This window comes from Strigops habroptila (assembly GCF_004027225.2).
Source record: "Strigops habroptila isolate Jane chromosome 13 unlocalized genomic scaffold, bStrHab1.2.pri S16, whole genome shotgun sequence".
Classification (NCBI taxonomy): domain Eukaryota; kingdom Metazoa; phylum Chordata; class Aves; order Psittaciformes; family Psittacidae; genus Strigops; species Strigops habroptila.
Window position 1 is genome coordinate 500,805 of NW_022651054.1, and position 15,044 is coordinate 515,848.

General features: G+C 46.9%; 1 protein-coding gene across 2 annotated transcripts; it reads left to right on the forward strand.

Annotated features, from left to right (window-relative positions):
* Positions 1 to 434: 434 nt before the first annotated feature.
* LOC115603134 (1-acyl-sn-glycerol-3-phosphate acyltransferase alpha-like) lies at positions 435 to 14,717 on the forward strand. 2 transcript variants are annotated; one of them, XM_030474809.1, is made up of 6 exons: positions 435 to 1,617; positions 10,265 to 10,398; positions 10,870 to 11,045; positions 11,326 to 11,421; positions 11,894 to 11,966; positions 13,759 to 14,717. In XM_030474809.1, the coding sequence occupies exons 1-6, from the start codon at positions 1,541 to 1,543 to the stop codon at positions 13,902 to 13,904; spliced, it is 702 nt and encodes a 233-aa protein (XP_030330669.1). In that variant the 5' UTR covers positions 435 to 1,540; the 3' UTR covers positions 13,905 to 14,717. The 2 variants fall into 2 exon arrangements, with proteins under 2 accessions (XP_030330669.1, XP_030330670.1); XM_030474810.1 differs by lacking the exon at positions 435 to 1,617 and adding an exon at positions 8,768 to 8,959.
* The last annotated feature ends 327 nt before the right edge of the window (positions 14,718 to 15,044 follow it).

A 15,044-nucleotide genomic window follows, 5' to 3' on the forward strand; every position in this document is an offset into this window, starting at 1 on the left:
GCAGATGCCCAGTGAGGAGCAGAACAGGTAGCGTATCAGATGCTTCCCAGCGAGGGCTTCCAGCCGCCAGGGCTCTGCAGCCAGGGGCTGTTGGAGCTGTTGCTGTTCCATAGCTAGGTGCATGGCCATCAATGAATTTACAGTGGACAGTTCAGGCTCAGAAGCTCCTTTGAAAACTCAGTGTGTTATTTTTGACTTTTCCGGTCCCTGAGAACTGGGGAAATTTTACGTGTGCAGTCACCTAACAGAGCTCAGTGATTTCCAAATGGAGCTCTGTTGGAAGCCCTGGGTGGGTGCATTCTGCTAGAGGAAACCTCACAGTGCTTCTTTTGTTTCTTCTTCCGCAGTCTCTTACAGACAGCCTTTGACAGTGAATGAAAAGGGCTCTGTGCTGAATGCAAGAGCAAATACGTCTATTTTCTAAAGGATTAGGGGAGTAAATATGACATATTTACTTTTCCCTGAGTGCCTCTTTTATACTCTCATCACCTGCTCGCTTGGGTTTCCTGCCCTAGGTGTTTGAAAGATTTAATATTTCATTGTGATGCTGTTTGTAATTTATTCCTTCAAGTTGTGACTCATTTTGCTTTTACTTTTTCTCACCAGAGCACTAGATTGTTACTGTCATCTTGCTTTGCACATTATTATTTATCGCCTGAGCTGCAAGACTCTTTCTGATACGGGAACCTGGTGAACACCTGCCTGTATTTAGCTTCTTAAGTTAATGCTCCTAGCCCTTATTTGAAATCTCTCTGTTGCCTCAGCAGAAATTTGGCTTTTCACTGGTGCTCTCCAACCCTCGGGGCCTAGATCCTGGTTTTCTTCTCCTCCTCTGTGTTTCTTACCCATCTCCTTCACAATGCAGATATTGAGACATCTAAAATTTTCTCTGTTTGTGCTTCCCAGTGTGATATTCACCTCCTTCCCATGGGAAGCAGCCAAGTCTGCTCATGTGTGATACTCCTCTGTCATTCTGTGTGAGCACATGAGATGCTGGAGCTGGTGTGCATGCATACACTTTTTGTGGGGAGCACAGCTGCCTGGCCAGAGGGCTGAAGAGACTAAATCCGCACTGGAATGGAGAGAAGCTCTACCAGAAGGCATGAGAGGTCCTGGGAGCCATGATCCAAGTACCAGCCACCACATCATGTGTCCTGGCTCTGCTGCCATGTCTTGCAGTCTCACAGGAATAACGTGATGGGCTTTGTCCGTGTGGGGTGTCCAAAGGGTACAGTATTTTAGGTTGCAAAATCTTTCAATCAGCCCCTTTCTCCCAAAGCAAAATCACATGGAGATACCTGAAATAACAAGCACAGAGGGGTCCCCCTGAAACTTTGATGTCCCTCTACTGTTAAATTTCCAAATAGCTTGATGGGTTTAACTGCACAATTTTACTTGAGAAACATGGGGACAGAAAAGTCAGAGGAAAAGTTTTTCTAACCATTGTTTTGTACAGGATAAAAATGGTACTGGAGATTTGGATTAAAACTCCTCTGGATTGTGAGTCTCCTCCTCTCAAGAAGCCCCATGTGTTAGCCCCATGGCATTCCTCTGTCCCTACTGCTTTGAGGCAAAGAGCCCCTTGGGACCATGCTGCCACCTGAATGAGATTGTAAGGTGAGAAAAATATTTCTGTGCTTAAAAGGGACCTCTCGAGGTCTCTTATCCAGCCTCCAGTTTGGAGCAGGACCAGCTTCAAAGCCAGGTGAGGTTTTACAGCCAACAGGAAAGGCCAGCTTCTATTGAGAAAGGAAGACATGGGGTTTCCAAAGTGCTTAGTCATAACTAACTGTCTTCTGAGTTGTTGGGAGATTTATTCCTCACTATCAGGACTACAATGAGCCTGTGGATCCTTGAATATCCAATATCTTCACCCTGGCTTTTCATTTTGCTCCTGCTTCAACTCCCCCAGCTGTTGACTGCTTAAATAAAAATGACAAGCCCATAAGTACCAAAATTCAACTCGGTAATTTCTTTGCTGTCTGGAGGATTGTTAAAGAAGGTAAAGCCTTTTTTACACCTCAGCAGTGTAAGTTTATTTCATTCAGCGTTTTCTGCCCTGTCTGGATAAGCTCCTGCTTCAGCCAAGCTCAAAAGCAGTTTGCATTAAATATATTAAATGACCTTTACTGCCAGCCAGAGTTTTTAATAACATACCTGCAGTCAAATGTGGCCCACCTTACTATGAAGCATGCGGTCTCATTGCTTAATTGCTGTAGACTCTAAGAACATTATTCAAAGTAGTGCAGGGAAATTGATTCTCTGCTCAACCTCGACTCATTTGTATTGTTCAAATGGCAAACTTGATAAAGGAGTTCAGCAACAAGTTTGCAGGACTGGAATTAGGGCCGGAAGTCCTCCATGGCTTCTCCAAGCATCAAGAACCTGTGGCTACCCCATCCCTGGCAGTGTTCAAGGCCAGGTTGGACACACGAGCTTGGAGCAACCTGCTCTAATGGAAGGTGTCCCTGCCCGAGGCAGGGGGTTGGAACTGGGTGAGCTTTAAGGTCCCTTCCAACCCAAACCATTCCATGATTCTATGATTTGTAGTGGTCCAGCCCAGCCACACGTGACTGGAAAAGCAGATCATAGTATGTGAGGAAAGTCTTGTAATTTCTCTGTAAAGACTGTGTCCCAGAAAAAAAAGCATGCCAGAACCACCCTCAGAGCTCTGCAAGGTGCAAAAATGGTGTAATGGCATTGCAAGATGGTCTTGAGAAATAGATTGTTGATAGGACTTTTCAACTGGCTTATGGGTGTGTTGTTGCCTAACAGTGTTATTAGGCTGATGTAAGTGCTGGGAGCTGCTGTGTCAGTAATGTCCTGGAAGATGCAATAGGGCTCGCCTTGAAACTATGATGAAAAGTGTGCTGGATTCACAGGTTTTAAGCCCAGACAGAGGCTTTGCAACACATCCAGGTGCATGATCAGGTCATGGGATTGCTCTGCCTTTGCTGCAACAGAAGGCTGTGATTTTTCCGTGCTTTATTTAGGAGCCCTGTTGTGCAGAACCTGATCTGAACAACAAATCCTGAGTTTATAGCTTTGACTACTGCTCATGTATTTCTAGCGTGAATATGTGTTTAGCTTCGAGCCTTTGGGTATCAGCCCACCCCCAGGGCTACTGTACTGCTTGATGTCAGACAACCTATGAAGGTGATTACAGTATAGCAAGATTAAAAAGCTTTCTAATTTTTTTTCTGATAAAGCAAGTTCTCAGTCTCTCTCCTTGAGTCGTTTGATAATGGTGTCGTCCAGGCACCATGTGCTGTATCTTTTTCTCTGAATTCTGTCTAAAAAAGACATTCTGCTCACAGCAAAGACGTGTGCTGCAGCATCATCTCATCTCTACACCTAACAGTTCACTGAGTTGGCAGGTAGGAGGATGCATTGGTGCTCCACAGGCTTTTCCTCTACTTCAGCGGTCATTTGACAAGACACTGAGTTGCAAATTGCCCTTTGCTGGATACATGCCCTGTCCACCAAGATGCAGAATTAAGCACCAGCTGTGGCCCTGTGGAGTTTCAGCTGTTTGCAGGACAGCAAAATCAGTCCAGCTGGCAAAGTCTGGTGGCCATCTCCCACCTGCAGTAGCTTGGGCTATGCAGAGCTCTCTTTGCAGTGTGAGATGGCTTGTGCCTGGGGTTAGACAGGGACACAAGCAAGACCAGCCTTGGGGAAGTACTTGGTCACTATCCTGTTGTACAGAAAGAGGGAGCACCAACATCTTGGCCGGGTTCATCTTCAATGAATGCAACATCAACGAGTTTTGTGAGGACCTCTCTGCTGTGGCTCTGAAGTGTCTGAGCCACAGAGACACCTGGGTGCGTGAGCTTCCTTAAGGTTCCTGAGCCACAGTGAAGCTGAGACAGCCATTAGGCATGTGCAGACTCTTCATCTGAGCACAGGGTTAGGAGCAGTCACAGCACATGCAGGACCAGATGCCTGAATGTGGGTCTCCTTTGCTATTTGAAGCACCCTGAGGTCTCTCCATCTCTCTGCTGCAGCTTCAGCAGGACGCGGGTCTCCCGTAGTTCCTCAGTCACATCACCAGGTTTCAGACACAGCTATGGCTCTGGAGCCCATGCGCAGGTGCCTACATTGCTGCTGAGCAGAATGGTGCTGGAAGGTGGTGGAGCAACTCCCACTTGCAAAGACATGACCCTTCCACAGACAGCATTGAAATGCCAAGCAGGATGATCTGGCTCTGAGGAGTGGAAAGTTGAAGGCATTAACTGAAATATAGGAAAAATTAGAAAAATATTTTAAACATATTGGGACCCTTCCTAAGCCCCAGCTTCAGGAAAGAGGAAAAAAGTCTTTCCAGGAGAAGGAAACACATTACTGATGTGTCTGCTCTGATACCCAACTACTTGCAGGTCACAAGTCCTGGAGACAATTCTGTGTTCTGTGGATTCTCACAGCCTTCCAGATTGAAGACATTTGCTCAAGGGTTGAGGAATCATGGTCTGACGAAGAAGTTCATACAACTGTGGGACACCAAAGAATACTGACTTTTGGTTGGGCCACTTGCAGATCCCTTTGTGAATGAAGGCAGAGTTGGGCTTCTTGTGTCATTGGCACCAGTTCATGCAGGGGATAGGTAAGAGAGGGGCTGGGTATTCAAATCTCTAAAGACAGAGGGAGACAGGAGTTTATGCTGTTTTCTTTATGCAGATTTGGAGACTGTTCCAGTTTGTTGCTTATTTTTCATTGCTCCTTCAAATGTTTCTTTCCCTTTCTGGTGATCTTATTCCCACACTAGATGATAACTGAGATCCTGGCTGAGATCCCTTCCCAGCCAACTGTTCTCACTCTCAGCCTATTCACTGCCAATCGCCACTTGCGCAAACTGGATTGCCCTTCTCCATGCTGATGGTTCCCACCCTGTGTGGATATTTGAGCTCTTTTCCTCCTTCAGATAAATGGTTTCAAGGAGGCTTATGTTATTGTGTGTTCAAACAACAAGTCACTTCAGCAAGGGGAAACATATAAATACCTTAACAAGAAAAACAGGGCAGCTCTAAAGGTGGGAAAACCAGGATCCAGATGGATTGACTTTACCAATTAGGAAAAAAAGAAAAAGTCAGATTAGTTCAGGCTAACTGGCTTGCACTGACAGTAGATGCTCAGCATCTGTTGATGTGGTGGCTCATACTCCGGGTAGTTTTGAAAATTTGCCTGCAAATCATGGGATGTTGCTGAAGGACTAACACTCTTTCAGGCTTTGCAGGGATTAGAAGACATTCATTGTTCTCTCTTGGTTAAGTGCCAGCTCAGCCGAAGCTACTTCCCCGGCACTGGCAGAATCCCTGTACCCTCTCCGTGGGATTGCTCCTTCTGGGCTGCCGTGACCTGCATAATCAAACATCAGTCTACCTTCCCATACCCTGAGTTTGCAATACACAGCTTTGCACCATCGCAGTGTCTTACACACTTCTCAGGGGTCTTGGAGATGATTTTTCACTATTTCTCCTTTCCACCCCAGTTCTAGTTGGATCTCTGTGGTCTGACCTGTGACAGTGTTTGGTCTTTGCTGGCACCAGGATATGGGTGGGTTGGGGTTTGCTTGCCAGACAAATTCATTTGAGCAGTGTTGTGCTTCCAACATACCTGAAGCCCTCTTCCTCCTCCTTGAAGTTGCTCAGGGGTATTAGGTGCAGAAGCAAGTTATGTGCCCCATTTTAAGTGGCACTTCTGAAACAAGGTCCCTGTACTTCAAGCAATATTGCTGATGATGGCAATGGCTGGGTGGCTGATGTGGTCCTTGGCACAGAGCAGTCCCAACACTTTGCCCTTTGACAGCTTTGTTCCAGTCTGTTCCAGTGGAGCTATTTTTGCCAGCAATCTCCAGTGGGAATTGCTCACATTTCAGAATCCAGTCCTCTTACTCCAACCTGAAATCATTGCTTTTCACATTGAGAAGTCAGTTGTGATCCTAAGTAACTCCTCTCTCTCTCTGGCACTGCTGTATTGAAAGCAGTCCATTCTCTTCTGAGCCTTCATTTGCCTACTATGAACAAGACAATTTTCTTGGCCTTTTCCCATTAGATTAGATCACCTTCCCTGCCCCTACCTCTCTTCTGGCCAGTGTCTGGCTTAGCAGAGTTAGTAGGAGAGTCATTAAAGCTGCATGGTGAAAGCTCCTGATAGGAGCAAGTCCCTTCTCTCCCTATCTAAGATTCACTTAAACTGAGCCAGGCTCTGGAAAGGGTGCATAGACTCAGGGGCAAAAGGGAGTCAGCTGAGCAGGGATACATTTAGTCTGGAAGCTGGGAGCTTCTTTAGAGCTGTTGTTTCTGAAAATGCCTTGCAGGTTAGGCAAGACCTGGCTGCTTTTGAAATGGAAGCAGGATGGAAGTAGGTGCTAGGGATCCTTACCACAGAAGAAAATTATGGCTGCGGATTTTAGTCTCTGTGGCTTTGGAGTCTAAATGCTTTGTTAGATCTGAGCTGACTATCTTGCCATGGTGAGTTGGAATGGCAAGATTTTGTAATTGCTTTATGTTCTTGCCTTTTCCCATACCCATAGGAGAGATTTACCAGCTGTTGAAAGCTCCAGATAGCTTCAAACTCTTACATATCTGACATCGTCTTGAGAACATGTCTATCCTCAGTGCTCTGAATGTGCAGTTACCTTTCGGCATGGTACAGCTCGGTGATGCCTTGCTGATGTTGGTTATTCCTCAGTTTGTCTGTGCTCTGGAGAACCACTCTTCTCACAGCTGACCATGCCAAGGGTTTTAACAGATCCTCACACTGAATCTGCTGATGTGGTTCTGTCTCTGGTTATGCTTTGTTTTGACCTTGTGGACACCACCATTTGGGCTGGAGGCTTTTTTCTGTCTTTTCCTCAGTTTCAGGATCTCGTGTTCTTGTAGATAAGCTGTATTTTAGGGTTTCTGTGTTCCTTTGGGTAAGTTGTCAACTTGCTACAGCTTAGTACTTCTTTGGTAGTGCACTTTATACCACAGGAGCATGATTTTCTTACAGCCTTGAAGAAATTATTTGAAAATTGCTCTCAGTGACTTAAAATAAAGCTTTTCAGTGGTTTGTGATGTGTTCCTATCATCTGCACACTTCCTTGTCCCTATACATTCTGGGTAAGTTTTCATGTGCAGAGTTCTGTAAGATGCTTTTCTTGTATTAGGAGCCTGACAACAGCAAGCTTCATTTGAAAGCTGTGGCAGTCCTTGCAGGATAACCATTCAAAGTGCCTTTCACTGGCACTGTGTTTTAGGAACCTCTCTCCTGGTGGGTCAGGATGAACCAGTTGCTCATCAAATCAACCTCCACGCAATTGTGAAAGGCTATAATTGATATTGATGAGATATTAAGAATGTTAATCAGCATTACAAAGGTAACTATTTGCTGGATCAGACCGTGATAAGCACAAGGCAGCCATGCTAGTCTCCATGAACAGGCTCCAAAAGGGAGCTGGTCTCTGTGGCACCAGTACAGAGGGGTCACAGTGCCTGGGTCTAGTGTGTGCACAAGGTGCTTGTCTTTTCCATGTCCTGGTGCAGGAACAGTGAGGAGATTGTGGACGAAGCTCTTTGCCTTGGCTGCCTCTCCTGTGGTTGCACTTGGAAGAGCGGAGCAGCAAGGCCTGCAGTCACCTCTCTCCAGTTTTCCCACGAAAGTCAGGAGAAGGGTCCTTGTCTAAGCAATGGGAGCAGGGGGCACAGGCAATGCCTCTATTTATTATCATGCCTTTCCTCAGTTTCTTCTGAAACTGATGAAATATTTCTACATGGAATATTACTGAGGCTTGTCCACTGTGCTGTTCTCAGGGATTTGATCTTGTTCTTTAGGTTGCAGGTGACAGTCAATGTGGTTTTATGCATCCCTTTTGAGAATCTGCAGCTTTCAGTCCTGGCTGGAATTTAATTTTGGTATTCCTCTTAAGGGACAGCTGCTTGAGCAAGGCCGGTTGTGCACATGATGAATCATGAAGCTTTGGTTTTTTCAGCCTAGTCATTGTACTTACTGCAAAGATCCTGTTCATGCAGTGCTTTTCGGAGATGAAATGCACTTGAAGCACTCCCAGGTTATACTTGCATTTTCCCAATTTACATCTTACGTATTCACATGCTGCCTAAACACGTACCTGCCTCTGGCCATGACAACATCAGTAGCCGCTCTTGCTTTGTTTATCTTTTTGTGTAGACATGTGGCATTTCTGCCACTCTAACCACTCTACTTGAGGAATGTTCAGTTGCTCAGCTTGGTCCCTCCAATGCCTAGATGCATGGCTGCTAGGATCACTGGTTTTCTCTTTCTCTCCTCCATAATACTAATTTCTGATTTCCTGAACACCTTGCAGCCAGCTTGTTTGTTGGTGAAGTTCAGTGCTTGCACAGAGAGTGAGACAGCCCGTGTCTGTGCTGTCCAACACGCCCTGCTCGCTCTCATTACAGATTTTCTTAAAAGATCTCAGGGTTCCCATGCACAGACCCTCCCTGAAGGGGGGCTGTCCCTCCAAGCAGTCATTGCTCTACCAGCCCAGAGCCTTGCTATCGCATGTTTGCTCCTGCTTGCCAGCCAGCTCCTACACACAGTGCTGCTGGAGTGCCCTTGCTAAACTGGCTTTCCATGTTTAGCTCAGGTCCAAGCAGCAAGCTTTTCTGAAGCATTGCTCCAGAATCTCATTCCAGCTTTGTGCCACCCACATGTAGTTGATCAAGGGAATCTAAACTCTGCTGCACAACATCGGGTGCTTGTGACTCATTTACCAAACACAACACTCCTGTGGTTGACTCTTGACTGGAAGGATGGAGCTTTTTCTCTTTCACTACCCATTTACTTTTCTGTTCATTGCATTCCTAGTCCTTTACCAGGCGAATATGGCATTCAGATACTTCTGCAAAATGACCTTCTATAAGTTGTGGCTCTTCACCCTAAGCATTCTGGTTATTATGATCAGTATTCCTCGCGGACGTAATGTGGAAAACATGAAGTAAGTTTTCTGTGGCTTCTTTCTGCTCTGGGAATTGATAGGGTCAACTCATGGTCTGTGTTGGTGGGTCCTGGGAGTTGCTCTACAGTGAGGAGGAACTGGTTGTCTATTGCTGTAGAGAGTTGACAGGCCCTATAATTCAGAGAAGGGTTGTGGGTTTTAGTATTGTATTTGAATTGATAGAAAGAATAATGAAGGAAGGACGTAAAAGATGACATAAATTTGATAAGCTAGGTAATGCAAACAAACTGGATGTAATGCACAGGTAAAGTAACTTCTTGTTTTTAGTAAATCTCTTCTGTCTGGTCTTCAGAGCTGTATTTTCCTCCTTCATGTGGAGGAAATGGCTAATCATTACCTTTCTAAGTCATGTTGAGAAAGCCTCAGCAGGTGCTTTCTCAACTTTATTCTGGCACAGTGTCCATCAGACATCACCACGGGGCAGTGCTGGTGCCTGCATCAACATTGGTGTCCCCACCACTGCAATGGCAGCCCTATGCCCCCAGCTCTGGCAGCCTCTGAGCCTGTCCAGTTGCTGCATGTCTTCTCTCTCCATATGTTACTGCCTCTGCAATGGACTGCTGGGCTTACCTATAGACTGTGCAGCTAGGTGTACGTGTGTTAGGCTGTGGATTGAGTGGGGGGCTAGAAGCTGCCTCTGCTACGTAGCAGCACAGTGCTTGTAGCCTCCTGAAGTGCTGCAGAGGCAGGATTTACTGCTTCAGTGGGAGTTTGTATCCCTTAACTGAGCATCAGCCTCTCACTTTAAGAAGTTTTCTTCCATTCCTGACTCTTGTGCTTGACTTTTATTATTATTTTCTCTATTTTTTCCAGTATCTGTTAAAATAAGGCTACCAGAATTGCAGTCTAATGTCACCTAGAGGCAAAATTATCTCTCTTCCCACAGCCTGGGCAACAGCAGAGTTAGGCTAATGTTTATTGTGACCTGTGTTCATGATTCAGCAAGGTGGGCAGGGAAGTAGAGTGCAAACAGGTGCACTATGAATTTGGGCATTATCTAATATTTGGCTGATCCACGGAATTGCTGTAGCTGTAGTTGCTGGGCCATTGGTCTAATCTGGCTTGAAGAAAACCTTCTAGGTGTATTTGTCTTCTCTAATGAAATGATGAGCTGAAGAGACATGCTAGTTGTGCTTCTTCAAGTCATGGGCAAATCTGGGTCTGCAGAGAAACCGGCTGCTCTGCAAGAGCACATTGTGAGATGGGCTGGTTTGGAAGAAGAGTGTTTGGTCCCATTACCCCATTTCAGTTCCTCTTTGCATAATGTCTGTGTCCCTCTTCCAGGTTTTTGCGCATGTCATTCCTGCCACTCAAATACATCTTTGGTGTCAAGATAGTGGTGAAGGGCAAGGAGAACCTCAGGTCTAAGAAACCTTTTGTCCTCGTGATGAATCACCAGACCTCCCTTGACATTATGGGTATGTGGTGATCCTGCCTCCTGCTCCTGGCTCCAGTTGTCAGTAGGGGAGGGTAATACAAAACCCCACGTACTGCAGGCAGAGGGGCAGGAGTAGCTGCTACGTAGTCCAGGACCAGCTAGCCCCAACCAGGGCTGATCTCCAGGGTATTAGAGCTAGGGTTGTTCACCAGGGTATTAGAGGTATTTTCAAGCTTAAACAGCTTCATGCTTTCCAACAGAATGCTGACAACATGTCAGTTGCCCACAGCCATGTCATAGCTGCTCTCATTCAGTGTGGGCAGTAGTTCTGCTCTAAGGGGGAGGTTTGTCTGCAGATGCCCAGAATCTCTTTCCCAACATGTTTCTGATCCTACAAAACTGGATGAGCACTGCAGGCATGGCATTTCCCTGAGCAGAGGTCTGTAGCCCAGAATCTGGAGGAAACTCCAGTGCAGATGATGACTTGTTCTGTCCTTGTTCTCCCCTTCAGTGATGATGGAGATATTACCAAGTCGCTGTGTGCCTATTGCAAAGAAGGAAATCCTATACATGGGCACTTTTGGCCTAGCGTGCTGGCTTTCAGGACTCATTTTCATTGACCGCAAGAAGAGGGAAGAGTCTATCACTATCCTGACAGAGGTGGCTCATTCCCTGTACCAAGAAAATGTGAGTGTGGAGGACTCTGGTGAGGGGCCACTGGAAAACATGAGCCTTGATGTGGCTAGAAAGGGATCTTTGTCTCTGGGCTGGGCACTGAGCAGAACAGAGCAAGATCATCTCTCGTGGATTCAGTGTCTTGTGTGTCCATAAAGTGCAAGTGGAGGAAGAGGATGTCTCCTCTGCATGGTCAGGAGCAGATAGACCAGTTCCAGGGGGGTATGCCTGTGCAGTTGCTTAGAATAGTAACTGGAGGTCCCTCCATCTCAGTGTCTTCTCCCTCTTGCAGTTCCGCGTCTTGATCTTCCCTGAAGGAACGCGCAATCATGGTGGTGCCATGTTGCCCTTCAAACGTGGGGCCTTCCAGCTGGCTGTGAAAGCCCAGGTGAGAGCTACCTTCTTCCTGCCCCTGGGGTGTGGTTTGCCTACCATGGTCCACCAGCAGTCAGGGCTATGTGGCTCCTAGTCCCTGGCTTCCCTTTGGATCAAGCACGCATCCAGGAGCCCCTAAGGAGCTTGCAGGTGGCACAGGAGGGGGTGTTTCTGGGGCAAGTGGAAAACCTTCATGACTTGGCTTGGGAAAAAAGTGGGGGAAACTTGACAAAAGCCTTGGATCTGCTTGGAGGGTGCATGCATTGTTGGCCTAAACACAGAGATGAAAATGCAAAAATCAACAGCCAGGAGATTAGGTGGTACAGTTAAATGATCTAAATATCCCAGTAACTCTCTGAGAGTCAACTATGAAGCTGACAAGGGTAATTATTAGCAAGATGCAGGATTTATCTAAGAACACTAGTTCCATTGTGGGGGAGGAATGGGGAAATTTGTAAATTCACTGCAGACTGTCTCCCCTCCAGGTCCCCATTATTCCTGTAGTGATCTCTTCCTACTGCAACTTCTACAACCAGAAGGAGAAGAGGTTCACACGAGGTGAGGGTGACTTGGGGCAATGAATGGCCTGGGTGTTGGTGTGAGCTCAGTCCTTAGAGGGAGCCATGGGGTGGGTAGGCAGAGGACCACGTGCCAGACAACAGCAGTTTCTGTCTTCTTGGGGCAGGGTGTGGGGCAGGGAATGGGAGATTTCAGGCATCACTGTTGCCTCTCCCCTTGGCAGGGACACCTTCCACTAGAGCAGGTTGCTCCAAGCCCCTGTGTCCAACCTGGCCTTGAACACTGCCAGGGATGGGGCAGCCACAGCTTCTCTGGGCAACCTGTGCCAGTGCTTCACCACCCTCACACAGAAGAATTTCTGCCTTTAATCACAGACAGCCACTGCTCAGCTGGGTTAGATTGCTGCTCTGGGAAATCAGAGAACAGCGCAGTGGGGAGGGATCTCTTGAAGCAGTTGAACCTTTTGCTTTAAGCAATCCAACTCTAAAAATTGATGAGTTTGCTCTGTGCCTTGTCCAGCCAAGTTTGGAGTAACTCCAAGGAAGGAGATTACGCAACCTCCTTGAGCTTTTTAGGAAAGACTGTTTGCAGTTGGATGTACTTTTGGGTTTATAATAATCTCACCCTGGGAGTTTGTGGTTAGCTGACCTCTAAGCCTTTCAAATTGCTGTTGAACAGACAGGACCTTAACTGCTAGAGAAAGAACCACGTTTAGCTTTTCCTGTACCTTCCCACTTTTCCCACCCACAAGTTTTGCCAGGGCTGTTTCTGAACGTGTGCATAAATGGCCAAGGCTTCTGCACATTGAGCATTCTGGTTCTCAGGTCAGGACAGCTCACCATGTCCACAGTGGCTCTGAGCATGCTGGTGAGCTTTGGGAAAGCCCAACTATGTGGCCAGTGTGTGCACAGTGTCCTGCATGGAGCAAGTCTGGTGCTTCCTGGAAGTCTGCTATGCCCCAACAGACCTACATTTTCAGCACTCAGTTTTTTCTTTAGGACCAGCTGCTGAGCTACCAGGCCTAGCTTTGGATATAAGAGGTACCTGCAAGGAGCTTGCTCTCTTCTTTTGTGAAGTTCTTCTCTACACTTCTGTTTTGCCTCTGTTGCATGGCTCTGCTAGCAACACGTCTGGATCGCATTTCCTAGCACGCATGTAAAGGCATGCAAGAAAGTTAGAAAATAACTCAGACACTCCCCAGATCCACAGGTGGGTGTCAGTGCAGGCAGCATCTTGTCTCTGCTGGTCAGAACAAGGGCCACTGGGTGCAAGAGCAAAAGAGCATGATGACAGCTTCCCAGTATGTTCTTTCTGTTTGCAGCTTCCCAAGAGGAGTATGACACACCTTGGCCAAACAGGGAGTCCTGGGCACAATTCCTCTCACCCCAAATGTGGTTTTGGAAGGAGGGACTCTGCTGAGTTTGACATACATAGATCAGAGCATGGGCAGTTTGGATATGTCGTATTACAAACCTCTCATTCACTTTGCTGTGATCTAGGCAGATCTTGAGGTCTTCCCATTGTGAAAACATTATATACAAATGATTGCATTGGATGTATATGGGGAGAGATTCACCTCTTTCTATAGTTATGATTTTCACAGTCTCTGCAGATGGGAAATGCCTGGTTTGGGTTTTTGATGTGTGCATTACCAGGTTGCTACACCACTGCTGGTGTGTGAAAGAGAGCATTTCCCTTCATTTCTGTCTTGTTCCTTGTTTTGCACCAGTCCCTCTGCTATATCTATCTTCTCTTTTTCTTCTATATTACGTATAGAAAATACTCATGTATTTTCTTCCTCCTCTCTGATCCTCCTATCTCATTCTCCCAGGAAAAAGCATCATCCAGATCCTGCCAGAAGTGAAGACTCTTGGCCTGGGCCCCGATGATGTTCCCAAGCTCACCGAGCAGGTCCGTGACTCCATGCTCACCACCTATCAGGAGATATCAGGAATGACGAACAGGGCTTCCCATTAGCGATCCTATATTCCAGCTCCTGCTATGTGTGTAGCAGCTGGTGGGGAGGGCATGGCAACCACAAGAAGGTCTGGCAGCAGAGACAACCATGGATTGCAACCCTAATGTATCAGAGACAGGAAAAACATCCATAGAGGAAGGAAAGCTTGTAAGTGGAGGTGGTGAAACATTTACCATGTTCCTTCCAGAGAACTGTGCCACCTGCATGGACAGACACATGGTGATTAGCTGGATATTTCTTTGTAATTGTAACCCTGAGAACTTCTCTCCAGCTGGACTCAGGCAAAGCTGGACCCTTGCTGTTATCATCACTGTGTTTTGAATAGGAAATCAACATTTCCTATTCAAAACTAACAAGGTGGAGGCATTTATCCGAAGCGTGTGACCATCCTGCCTGGGGAAGTGGCTGTCTTGGGGTTTGAGGGCTGTCTCATTCCCCAGGAAGCACACTCAGGAGAAGGCACTGTCTCCTACCTCTTTCTGTGGGGAGGACTTGGGAAGCACCTCTGTCACAGGAAGAGAATTTAAGATCTTACAGGTGTCTGCAGGGCTCAGTGATTTCTTTGTTTTTCTTAGCCTTCCGTTTAAGCAAACCAAGATTTGTGTTCAGTGGTTGGGCAGATCTTGAAAGTGTGAGGGGAGCATAGCTGGAAACTCGGAAACCAGAGGCAAACAAACAGCGAAATGTGTTGCTTCACATCCTTCCATGCCCTGATAATCCCATGATAACAACCCCATGATAACCCCATGATAACAACTAATATATTTTTCAACTCAAATACACTTTGAGAGCTGCAGCTCCTGGTTTCTGGATCCTGCCTGGTTTTGTCCTGTCTTCTATGTGCCAGAGGATAACGCCTGTCCCTTCTCTGCCCAGGGTCACCACAGCCTTTCCCCGTTCCCCACATGCTAGGGGCTCATGGAGCAGCATGGTCTCCAAACTCCAGAGCCCTCTCAGGGCCCTGGCAGCCCAGCGGGTGTCTTGTGGGACCCCAGGCCATGGGTGGGCAGCATGGGGCACTGGCTGAGATGAGCATGACTTGCCAGCATACCCCACGGCAAAGCACACATGCTGATCCTGTAGCCATGGGATTTTACCAAGCAACTGCTTCGTAAGTCCTCACCAGAGAGACTCCTACT